The sequence below is a fragment of the Saccopteryx bilineata genome, chromosome 9 (genome assembly GCF_036850765.1).
Source record: "Saccopteryx bilineata isolate mSacBil1 chromosome 9, mSacBil1_pri_phased_curated, whole genome shotgun sequence".
Taxonomy (NCBI): Eukaryota; Metazoa; Chordata; class Mammalia; order Chiroptera; family Emballonuridae; genus Saccopteryx; species Saccopteryx bilineata.
The window spans coordinates 87482911-87495413 of NC_089498.1; the positions used below are offsets into that span (position 1 = coordinate 87482911).

Genomic DNA, 12503 nt, shown 5'->3' on the forward strand with positions numbered 1-12503 from the left:
AGAGGGAAAGTGGTCAGAAGGAATGGGGATGAAAGGAGGGGATCAAAGAAAGGAAAAACAGTAGTGAAAGTATATACACATAACAGAGAGATAGAGGGCAGTATTGTAAATTATGGAGGGAAGGGGGGAGGTGGTAGTGGCAGGCGGCAAAGGAGGTATCTAGGAAAACATGGGTGGGGGAGGGAAGGAGATATATTCAGTGGAACACTTGTAACTATGTAAACACAATAAATTAAAATCGATAAAAAATGGGCTGAGGACCTTCATATACATTTCTCCACAGAAGACCTACAGGTGGTCCGTAGACATGAAAAGATGCTAAATGTCACTAATAACCAGTGGTGCTTATATTCTGATGAGGCAGATGTGGTTCAACTATATAACTCACTAACTACTTTTCTTCACTTGATAAGTGGGAAAAGTGCTCCAGAAGAGAATTATGAAGTGTGAAACTGTATCATTCGAAAACCTGGTCTCATGTAGGTGTTAGGTAAGGATTTTTCAAGAAATGTTTAGGCTAAGTTGACATAGGGATACAGTAGATAAAAAGGGTCTATGCATTTGGAAGTCTTATGTATTTTAGTAGATTGCTTATGGGAAGGCCTTGAGATGGAATGTTTGAAGAACTATAAGAGGGCCAGTATGGCCTGAGTACTGACACAGAGGGCAAGAGTGGCAGGAGAGGAGGCTGCTGGTAAAGCTTTTATGGAGCTCAAAAGATTTGGATCTTTATCTAAAAATATTGAAGGGAATATGTTGGAGGATTTTAAGCTAGAAAGGGACATAGTTCAATTTATATCTTTTTTAATTGAATTTATTGGAGTGATATTTGTTACTAGGATCATATAGATTTCAAATGAAAAGTTCTTTAATACATGATCTGTCTATTGCACTGTGTGCCTACCGCCCAGTGTGAAACCATCTTCCATCACCATATATTTGGTCCCCTTTAACCCTTACCACTCCTACCCCTGTCTTAACCACCATGCTGATGTCTGTGTGAGTTTCAGTTTCATATTTCACATGTTTTTGACTTATTTCCCTCAGCATAGTATTCTCGAAGTCCATCCATATTGTCACAGATGGCATTATTTCATCTTTTTTATGACTGAGTAGTATTCCATAGTATGTATGTATTACATCTTCTTGATCCATTTCTCTATGGAAGAACACTTTGGTTGTCTCCATGTCTTGGGCACTGTGAATAATGCTGCAATGAACATAGGGATGCATATATCTTTGCAAATAAATGTTTTGTGAGTTTTTCAGGTAGCTACCCAGAAGGATTGCTAGGTTGTATGGTAACTCAATTCTCAATTTTTTGAGGAACCATCAGAGTTTTGCATAGTGGCTTTACCACTACATTCCTATCACCAATTAGTGGGGGTTCCCGAGTACAGGACCAGGTGACTTCACTTGTGAATTTTACCAAACATTCAAAGAAGATTTGGTACCTCTCCTTCTCAAACTCTTCCAAAAAATTGAAGGAGAGACAATACTTCCTAACATTTTATACAACACCATAACCCTGATACCAAAACCTGGCAAGGACAACACAAAAAAAGAAAACTATAGACCAATATCTCTGATGACTACAGACATAAAAATCCTAAACAAAATACTTAGCAAATTGAATCCAACAACACATTAAAAGAATACATCATGATCAAGTGGGGTTTATTCCAGGAGCACAAGGATGGTTCAACATATGTAAATTGAGTTATATTTTAAAAATGCTCTGTATGAAGATTGAATTAGAAGGGAACTAGACAGGGTGCTGGAAGCTACCGTTCCAGTGAGGAATTGTAGTGGCTTGGGCTATGGTGGTGGTAGAGTGGAGATTAGAGGAGTGGACAGTTTGAAAATGGACTAAAGATCCAGTTGACAAATTCTGTTGTCCATCAACTGACTGTAGGGAAGAAAAGTGTTACTTCCTCACTTTTGGAAGTTAAGACTAGTATATATTGCTTCCATTTATTAGACCCAAACCACCCTAAATTGCTAGTTTGACTTGTTATTTTCCTATTGATTTTTTTTTCATTCCTTGAAATGTTGAATCTAAACTCCTATTTTGACTGACTTTCCATGGTCTTTTCTTACCTTATATTTGTCTATCTAATTGTTTTTAGTCTCCAGTTCCTACATGTCTTCAGTATAGTTGATATTTCATTATCTCTTTGATCACTTCTTTAGGTTTCTGGCATTAAGTAAGGACACAATAAATACATACTTGTTGAAATGGGTGTCATTTCTTTCAAAATAGAAATAATCCCTTAAACTAAAAATACTATTTAATACTGTTCCATTTTTTCCATACACATTGTGACATAACCTATTTATAAAGGAAGTTTCTAAGGTACCACGTGTCATAATAGCAAGGCACTAGTAACTAAAAATATAATGTTAGCAGAGAGATGGTAGTGAGGGACAGCCTACAGAAAGTTTAGCCCATCATAATATAGGTAAGCTAGAATCTCAGACTGGTATTGATGCTTTTCAAAAGCTATGTTCTGATACAGAACGTGGAACTTACAGGCAGAGAAGGGATTTAGTCCAATTATTTTACAGATAAGGGACAAAATGAGATGAGTAAATTAAATTTTTTAGTCTTTTTTTTTTGGTCAAACTAATGAATCTCTCGTATGCATTTAATTATTAGCATAGCTTCTTTTTGCCCTATTAATATAACTTTTATGTTTAAAAAATGTTTAAATTTATCCCATGTAGTTGCTGTGATCCTTTAAATATAATAGTTTTCTTTATTCTATATTGTTTTCTTGTAGATCAAGTCTATTACAATAATAAGGTTAGTTCAGTAATTATTGAGCTTCTACTGTGTGCCAGGCATACTGTTAAGTGGTGAAGATACTGATGTGGATAGGCTTTGTCCTTAATGAACTCAAAGTCGAGCATGTATATATATATATTTTCATAGTATAGCTTTATAAGTGATATTGTACATTTTATTATTAGTGTGCATGTGGTTCTGAAATAATGCAGGGAGAGGTGCGTGTGTGTGTGTGTGTGCGCGCGTGCGCGCGCACCCAGAAGGTTTCAAAGAAGAGGTGATGTCTGAGTTGAGTTTCAAAGAATGAATAGAAGATGACCAAGTGGCCAAGGAAAAGAGAAGGGGGTGAGCATTTTAGGCGTAGGGAACAGCATGTACAATGGCATGGTGGAATCACAAAATCAAGATGTGCTAGAGGAATATTGCCACTGCTAAGAGTATCAAGTTGAGGTAAAGAGTAGTTGAAAACAAAGCTAGGGGATTAAGAAGGCAGAGAGAAAGAAAGATCCCATACCTCAAGCTGAAAAGACAAATGATGTTTACTTAGGTTAGTTCTTTTAGTTCTCATCCCTGTGGTTTTACTCATTTGTAATTCTGTTAGGTTCATTTGTTACTGTTTATATTTCATTTTGAGGTTTCCCCACTCTAAATCCATGGTTCATTTAATTATTAATTTTCTTCATATCACTCATAGAGATCCTCTTTTTTTTTCTTACTACTATATACTACTTCATTTTGTAGATATACATTGTTTATTCAATTACTCTTCTAACGATGTTAAGCTGTGTCCAATATTGTACAATTATAAATTGCTGCATTGACTATTCTAGTGCATATTTTTATATTTAAATAAAGGAAAGTTTCTATCACCTTACCCTATGTCCATGTCAGTTCCTATTCAATTGTTTAAAAACTTCTGCATATGAAAATGCTACTCAGTATTACAATCTGATGGTTGTTACTCCTGATAATGTATTTTCCCAGAACATTTCAGTAACTTTGCACTTTTCTGCAAAACTTACTGGCAAATCTTAAATGCTATAATTAATAAATCTATGAGGTTACTATAATATATTCATAAATTTCATCCTATGATGTTTTTATTACCACCACCTCTCCCCCAAAACTTACATTTTCCTTAAGATGTGATCTTCACTGTAATGAAACAAAACAAAACAAAATGCTTTTTTTTTTTTTTTAAGATTTTATTTATTCATTTTAGAGAGGGGGAAAGAGAGAGAGAGAGAAGGGGGGAGGAGCAGGAAGCATCAACTCCCATATGTGCCTTGACCAGGCAAGCCCAGGGTTTTGAACCGGCAACCTCAGCATTTCCAGGTTGACGCTTTATCCACTGCGCCACCACAGGTCAGGCCACAAAATGCTTTTTTAAAAATACTTGTGAAACTCCGTTTGATATAATATGCAGTAAGTCTGATGATGAGATTAAATGGGCACTAACTGGTGCACTGTAACTTGACTGGTTTAAGTACAGCAAATAGTATCTAAAAGGAGAAAAACCAGGCAGTGAAGGAATTAGGGCCGTTAAATCCAGCAAGAGGTCTACACGAAGTCACTAAAGCCCTTGGCATTTTAACTTACTAAAAGTTGTTATGATTTTGTTAAATGAACATCTGTTAATTAGAGCTCCAGGCTATGAGATGGTGAGCCAAAAACCACAAGAGAGAAATTGAGATAGAGAAGTTTACTATTCATAGGTCTTGGAAGAAATAACATCACACACCCTGAGGGGCCACATGGGAAGGTCAGGGCAGGGTAAAGCAGAGAGAATGACAAGACCTGGGGTACTTGCCTTTATTAGAGTGTTTTGTGAGTTCTGAGTTAAGGCTGATGGGTCAGTTCAATCCAGGAACAGTTGGTCAGCTCCTTGTGGGAGAGTTATATAAGGGTTTTCCAAGGGTGCTGAGAGGCAGGGAACTTAAACTTACTTGTGACTGCAAATGTTACCTTGGGCTTCATTGTCAATTTAGGCACTCTCAAGCCGCCTGGCCAAACAATGGATGCCAAAGCAGTAATACTATGTGTAGTTTAGCTAAATGTCTGACAAACATACATGTTAATTGAAATCTGCTACCCACCATTATAATTTATGCAGCTAAAATTATTCATCTGAAACCGGTAAAGGCTAAAGTAATGTTTAAAAAGGTTTAACTTAAATCAAGCAGAACTTGGTTTGGGCTAATTGCTGAGATCCATAGCTTGTTACAGGGACTACTGGCATGGCAGGGAAAGTTTATCTGCAGCCAACACAGGTCCCAAATAGGATCCCACACTACCTCGTCTTCCTTTTAGGTGCTAATGGGTTTATGCTCTTGCTCTTGCAGCCCACCAGGAAGTACCACAGAAAGAAGGGGACAAATATTTAAACTATAAAAAATACCGGCAACAAGACTAGGATTGGATTTCAAACAGAAGAAACATTATAGAATTTTTTTTTTCTTTTTTTTTTTTTTTTACTTTTTTTAAAATTTTTTTTAATTTTATAATTTTATTTTTTTAATGGGGTGACATCAATAAATCAGGATACATATATTCAAAGATAACAAGTCCAGGTTATCTTGTCGTTCAATTATGTTGCATACCCACCACCCAAAGTCAGATTGTCCTCTGTCACCTTCTATCTTGTTTTCTTTGTGCCCCTCCCACCCCCTATCCCTCTCCCATTCCCCCCTCCCCCCTGTAACCACCACACTCTTATCAATGTCTCTTAGTTTCACTATTATGTCCCACCTACGTATGGAATAATACAGTTCCTGTTTTTTTCTGATTTACTTATTTCGCTTCGTATCATGTTATCAAGATCCCACCATTTTGCTGTAAATGTTCCGATGTCATCATTTCTTATGGCTGAGTAGTATTCCATAGTGTATATGTGCCACATCTTCTTTATCCAGTCATCTATTGATGGGCTTTTTGGTTGTTTCCATGTCCTGGCCACTGTGAACAATGCTGCAATAAACATGGGGCTGCAAAACATTATAGAATTTAAGGAAACAATATATTAGTTTCCTCCTGCTGTTGTAACAAATTACCACAAACCTTATAACAATACAAATTTATTATCTTAAGAGTTTTATCGGTGAGAAGTAAGATCCAGGTCTCAGTAGGCTAAAAGCAGGGAGCCTTCAGGGTTGCATTTCTCTGTGGAAGGTCTGGGGAGAATCCATTTCCTCACCTTTGCCAAATTCTAGCTGCTGCCCTTGAATTCTGCCCTCCCCTGCATCATCTTTAAAGCAAGCACCACTGCATCTCTGACCATTCTTCCTCTGCCCCCCCTCCCCCTTTCTGCTTCCCTCTTCTACTCTGAGTTTTATATTGGACCCATCCTATAATCTGGGGTGATATTTCTATTTTTAGATCAGCTGCCTGGCAACCATAATCCCATTTGCTTAATCCTTCTTTTGCCATGTAACCTGACATTTACAGGTTTCAGAGTGTCAACTGATGGTGATGCTCATTATTGCTGTTCAGATGCCAACAGGAATCCCCAGTTTGGGGTGCTGTGAGGAAGGAAATCTTATTTAGGCCCACAGCTTGACTGTCATACAGCATGGCTGTGAGAACAGCACTGCTGTGGAACTGCTGGTAGGGCTACATGCAGCTGCTGTGCAAACCGCATGGACTGGGGCCAACCCCCTCTTCAGCTAGGCAGCTCCGCTCCTGGGTGATCTGCTGCACACTGCCCCGCTGTGCCAGGCTGCTCCACTCTGCTCCTGCAGGATGTCTCTGGTGAGCTGGGGAATCCTCAGTCCTCCTGGAAAGTGCACTGGCTTATATAGACAAGTCTCTGCCCTGGGTCCCTGATTGGGCAGAAGAGAGCCACTCTGATTGGTCAGAACTATGCAGCTTCCTTTGGATGGGGAAAGCCTCACTCTTCTAGGGTTCCAGGAAACCTTTACAAGACCTGTCCCAGATGGAAGAGGCAGGCAGGCAGGCAGGCAGTTGTCCTTTAAAGTGAAATTGCCTGAGAGGCCCCTGTGCAGAAATGGCAGCCAGGCTCTGCTTTTATTTACTTACTTATTTTGAGCCCAGTTAGCCACTAGGAGCCCCTCTTGTGCCTTGGGGTTCATAGGGATTATTTTCTTAATCAGGAAAATTATTTTATGTCTCTGGCATTCCTTTTTTTATTGCAGTAAAATTTTAAAAGTATTTTGTGAGAAGTCATAATTTCAGCATGAAGACCCCAAAATGAAACAGAGAGTAGTCATTTCTTCTTCTGGAGCTCTTAGGTTTGTGACCTTATATACTATGTTTATTTTTTAAAGCTATTCCTAGGTGTTAAGGTAGTTTTGCTCCTGGGAAGAATGGGGAAAATCTAAGATAACATTTCTTGAGAGCAAAAAAAGAAATAAAGAATCAAGCTACAGCTGAAGTCTTCTCGTGTCAAGATTTTTGTTTCATTGGGTGTTCTTTGTAAAGAATTTGTGTAGACACACCCACTGAGCTCTGTTGTTCTTTTTTCTGGTCTGGAAACCAGCTCTATTTTAAAGACATTTCTTCTGTATAATGCTTGTATTGTGCAAGGGTTGATGGGATTATTGTTCAATGAAGGTAACAGAATAATTCCATTACCAGCGATATAATTACTGAAAACAATATGATAATTAAAAAAAATTTTTTTTTCCTACTTGAAATAGTTTCTCTCTTAATGGTTATTCTAAGAACTTAATACACAGTGGGTTTGTGTATATAATTTTATTTTTTTTATTTTTAGGGATTCATTTTAGCATTTATAATAGGAGGTTGGAAGTAACCCAACATCCAAGTAATACTTATTTTACATAAGAATAGCATATTGCAGAGGCTAAGTAGGAATAGGGGTACGAACAGACACATTTTTTTGGTTCAAAAAATTTTTTAATATACATAATTTTATTACAAAACTTTAAAAAAAACAAAATGCAACATTCTAAATAACCCAAAATTTATTACTGAGACGAAACTAATTCCGATTCTGCTTTGCCACCATACACAAGTCAAGAAATTAAAGAAACCATTAAATATTTAGAAACATTTAACATCAGAAGCCTTAAAATCTAACTGTATGCAGTAGCCTTTCAGAAAGCTACAACCTGCATTTTAAAAAAAGTATTTTCTCTACAAAGAACCTTATCAGCTATACAAAAATCTGTACAGTTTTTATACTGAAGCTAATATTGAGCTGCACTTCAATTCACATTCTTAGCCAAACAATTGCCTGAGCATACAAACATACTCCATACACATTACAGGACAGCCATTTATCCTTCATCTTCATCCTCTTCCTCCTCCTCCTCATCTTCTGGTTCGTTCTTGTTCTTTGAGCCTGTTGGCTTGCCAGGACCCTTCTTTCCCACTTCACTTTTGCCCTCCGCACGGGATGCAGCAATATCCTTTTCATATTTCTCCTTTAGCTTAGCTGCTTCTTGCTCATATGGTTGCTTATCTTTGGCTGGCTGTTCAGACCACATTTCACCCAGTTTTTTTGCAGTATCCCCAATGGACAAACCAGGTTGTTCACTTTTGATCTTTGGGCGATGTTCAGAGCAAAACAGGAAGAAGGCAGATTGAGGCCTTTTAGGAGCATTGGGATCTTTTTTCTTTCCCTTCTTGTCACCTTTGGGAGGAATGTAGTTTTTCATCTCCCTGTCACAGCGCGCTTTGTTGCTCTTGGCCATATCCTCGAACTTGGACTTTTCCTTTGCTGACATGGTCTTCCATCTCTCCGAGCGCTTCTTGGAGAGCTCGGAGAAGTTGACGGAAGAGTCCGGGTGCTTCTCCTTGTGCTCCTCCCGGCAGGTTTGCATGAAGACGGCATATTAGGACATCTTGCCCCTCGGCTTGTTGGGGTCTCCCTTCGCCATGGCTGACAGACGGCGTCTGGTGGTAGGTTTTCCTCAGAATTGCGTCATGCGGCCGCGTCTGACCAACAAATCTCCCTCGCTGAGCTCCGGCGTGAACTGGTTTATCCTGGTTCAAATTTTTTAAATTTATTTTTTATTTCATTTTTTCAAAAAGTAAAAATATACAGGGTGGGGCAAAAGTAGGTTTACAGTTGTTTGTATGGAAAATAATACTATAATTAGTAAGTAATAATACAACAAACACTGTGTTTCATATACTCACAGCTGTAAACCTGCTTTTGCCCCACTGTGTGTGTGTGTGTGTGTGTGTGTGTCTATTTGACTTCCTTCTGTTTCTAAGCATGTACATTATGCTTTCGCTATTATAAATAATTCTTTAATAACTTTGTCTTTTTGTATTTTGGGGACAAATATATAGAATTGTGATACTGGATCAGCAGTTAAATTTCCAAGTAACTTTCTAAGCTATTTGAGGAATAATTTTTATTTTTTTAAAAAACTTTGTTTTGGGGAGGTGACATTCATATAATGTGAAATGAACCATTTGAAAGTGAATATTTCAGTGGCATTTAGTCCATTTGCAATATTGCGCAGCCACTATATCTTATTCTAAAACATTTTCATTACCCCAAATTAAATCTCATATTCATTAAATAGTTATTTCCCTTATATTGCTCTCTAACCTTTGGAAACCACCAATCTGCTTTCTGTCTGTATGGATTTATGTATTTTGGATATTTTCTAAAAATGGGATCATATAAATTTGTGACCTTTGTGTCTGACTTCTTTTACTTAATGTTTTTGTGGTCTATCCATATTATTGTGTGTATTTGTAATCCATTCCTTTTTAGCGCTATATAATATCCCACCATATGTATATTCTATTCACCCATTGATTGACATATGGTTTGTTTTAATCTTTTGGCTATTGTGAATAGAGCTGCTATGAACACATGTGTGCATGTATTTGTTTGAGTACCTGCTTTAAATTTTCGAGGAGTATACACCTTGGAGTGAAATTGCTGGCTTTGGTAGTAAGTCTGAGGAACTTTCTAAGGAACTGCCGAACCGTTTTCTGTAGCAGCTGAATCATTTTACATTTTTACCAGCAATGTATAAGGCTACCAATTTCTTTGCATCTTTTACAACACTTGTTTTCTGGCTTATGTTGTGGTTTTTAAATTATAGCCATCCTACTGGATGATAAGTGATATTTTTATTATAGTTTTGACTTAATATTTCAAATAAATTATGACTTTAAGCATCTTTTCATATGCTTTTTGAAAGGAATGTCTGTTCAAATCATTTGTCCTTTTTTAAAAATTGGGGGGTTTTTTTGCTTTTTTTTTTTTTACAAGGACAGAGAAAGTCAGAGAGAGGGATAGATTGGGACAGACAGATAGGAACGGAGAGAGATGAGAAGCATCAATCATCAGTTTTTCGTTGCGACACCTTAGTTCATTGATTGCTTTCTCATATGTGCTTGACCTTGGGCCTTCAGCAGGCCGAGTAACCCCTTGCTCAAGCCAGTGACCTTGGGTCCAAGCTGGTGAGCTTTTTGCTCAAGCCAGATGAGCCTGCATTCAAGCTGGCAACCTCGGGGTCTCGAACCTGGGTCCTCCGCATCCCAGTCTGACGCTCTATCCACTGCGCCACTGCCTGGTCAGGCAAAAAATTGGGTTGTTTTTTTTAATATATTCTGGATAATGGATTCATGTCAGATAAATATCATTTGCAAATATTTGCTCCCATTTTGTGTTTGTCTTTTCACTTTATTGGTAATATCTTATAATGTACAAAATTTCTTAGTAAAGTATGATTTATTTTTTCTTTATTACTTATGTTCGATGTCATTCCTAAGAATTTATTTCCAAAGTTAGTTACAAAGGTTTAACTCTATGATTTCTTCTAAAAGTTTTATGGTTTCAGTTCTTATATTTAGGTCATAGATCTATTTTGTGTTTTTTATTTATGGTGTGAAGTACTGATATAACTTCATTTGCATGTGCATATCCAACTCATAACAGTTTATTGAAGATATTGGAACCCTTGTCAAAAATCAGTTGTCCATATATATATATAATATATATATATATACACATTTATTTCTGTTATCTCAGCTGTGGTCTGTTGATTGTGTGTCTCTCCTTTTGCTGGAAGCACACTGATTTGATTGCTTTAGTAATCTCATCAGTGCTTTTGACTACTTGACCACAAGGGTAATTTTGAAATCAAGAAGTGGGAATTCCTCCATATTTCTTGTTCTTTTTTAATACTGTTTTGATATTTGGGTTCTCTTACCCTTTCATGTGAATTTTAGGATCATCTTTTTCATTTCTGCAACAAAGGCCATTCAAATTTGGAAAAGATTACGTTAAAAATAAACCATATTTCCTCATGTATAAGACACTCCCATGTATAAGATGCACCTTAATTCTGTGGTCTGAAATTTGAAAAACAAATGTATTACATAAAGTTATTGAACTCAAGTTTTATTCATCATAAAATTCGTACAACTCCTCATCACTTTCAAAACTCACATCCATTAGCTTGTCCTCATCTGTATCTAATGACGAATCACTGTCTTTATATATTGCTTCATCCTCAGTTCCATCTATGGCATTTGGAATGCCACAACCATTGTATAAGACACACCCGGTTTTTGGACCCCAAATATTTTGAAAAAAGGTGCGTCTTATATATGGGGAGATATGGTAGATTACATTGGGTAGTAGCCATATTAACATTACTAATTTTTCTAGTCTATGAACACAAAATGCCTTTCTATTTATTTAGATCTTCTTTAGTTTTTCAACAATGTTTTATAGTTCTCAGTGTATATATCTTTTACCTTCTCGGTTAAATTTATTCTAGGTACAGTTGACCCTTGAACATGGGGGTTAGAGGTACCAATTACCCTCATAGTCCAAAATTCGCATATAACTTTGCATAAGCCAGTCCTTGGCATACAGATTCAGAAATACAGTTGACCCTAAATGACATGGGTTTGAACTACATGAGTCCACTTAAACACAGTTGTAAAAACACATGGATTTTTAAAATCCATGTGTAACTGGACTCATGCAGTTTGAGCCTTCTTTGTTCTAGGGTAATCTGTATTTTATTATTTTGGTACTATTGTAAATAGAATAGTTTACTTCATTTCCTTTTTGTATTGCTCCTTTGGCATATAGAGAAAACATCAACTGATGTTTGTGTCCTTAAATGCCAAAAGCCAAAATAGAAAGAAAGAAAGAAAGAGAAAGAAAGAAAAAAGGAGAGAAAGAAAGAGGAAAGAAAGAAAGAAAGAAAGAAGAAAGAAAGAAAGAAAAAGTAAGTTTGAGTAGGAGTGAGAGGAGGAAGGAGGAAGAACAAAGAAATAAAAATTAAAAAAATCTCAGTCAAAATTTAAAGAAAATGGCTCTGTCTTTGCATATTGAGTCTGTGTTAGGATTCTCCCATCAACACTTAGCCTTCACTTGCTCCTTCTGAGACTAGAAATAAGCCTGAGTTAAAAGCTTTTGGTCCTCTTAGGTCTTGGAATGCATCCTGTTCTGGACATTTGGTGGTTTTCTAAACTCCCAAGTATACCGTATTTTCCCATGTATAAGATGCACATTTTCCAAAAAAAATTGTGGTCTAAAAACTGGATGCCTTTTGTATAGTGGTTGTAGATTTTTTTTAACTTGCATTTCCCGCTTTTCACGCTTGTTTTTGCACTCATTGTTGAAGACAGTGATTCATCATCAGACACAGATGAGGACAAGCATCAGTTTTGACAGTGATGACGAATTGTATGAATTTTATGATAAATAAAACTTGAGTTCAATAAATTTATGTAATATATATATTTT

At 36.8% G+C, this 12503-nt stretch overlaps 1 protein-coding gene and 1 pseudogene across 8 annotated transcripts in view; one reads left to right on the forward strand and one right to left on the reverse strand.

Annotated features, from left to right (window-relative positions):
- The window catches only part of CCSER2 (coiled-coil serine rich protein 2), a 178846-nt gene that overhangs the window by 51687 nt on the left and 114656 nt on the right, over positions 1-12503 (forward strand). Inside the window, exon 1 of one of the 8 annotated variants that reach the window (XM_066243987.1) lies at positions 6499-6535. The exons of the other annotated variants lie outside the window; for them this stretch is intronic. Coding sequence (XP_066100084.1) covers positions 6527-6535 — 9 coding nt within the window. The 5' untranslated portion in view covers positions 6499-6526. Of the gene's footprint in view, positions 1-6498; positions 6536-12503 lie in introns of those variants that run through there. 8 annotated transcript variants of the gene reach the window in all.
- LOC136312995 (high mobility group protein B2 pseudogene) lies at positions 7890-8707 on the reverse strand (annotated as a pseudogene).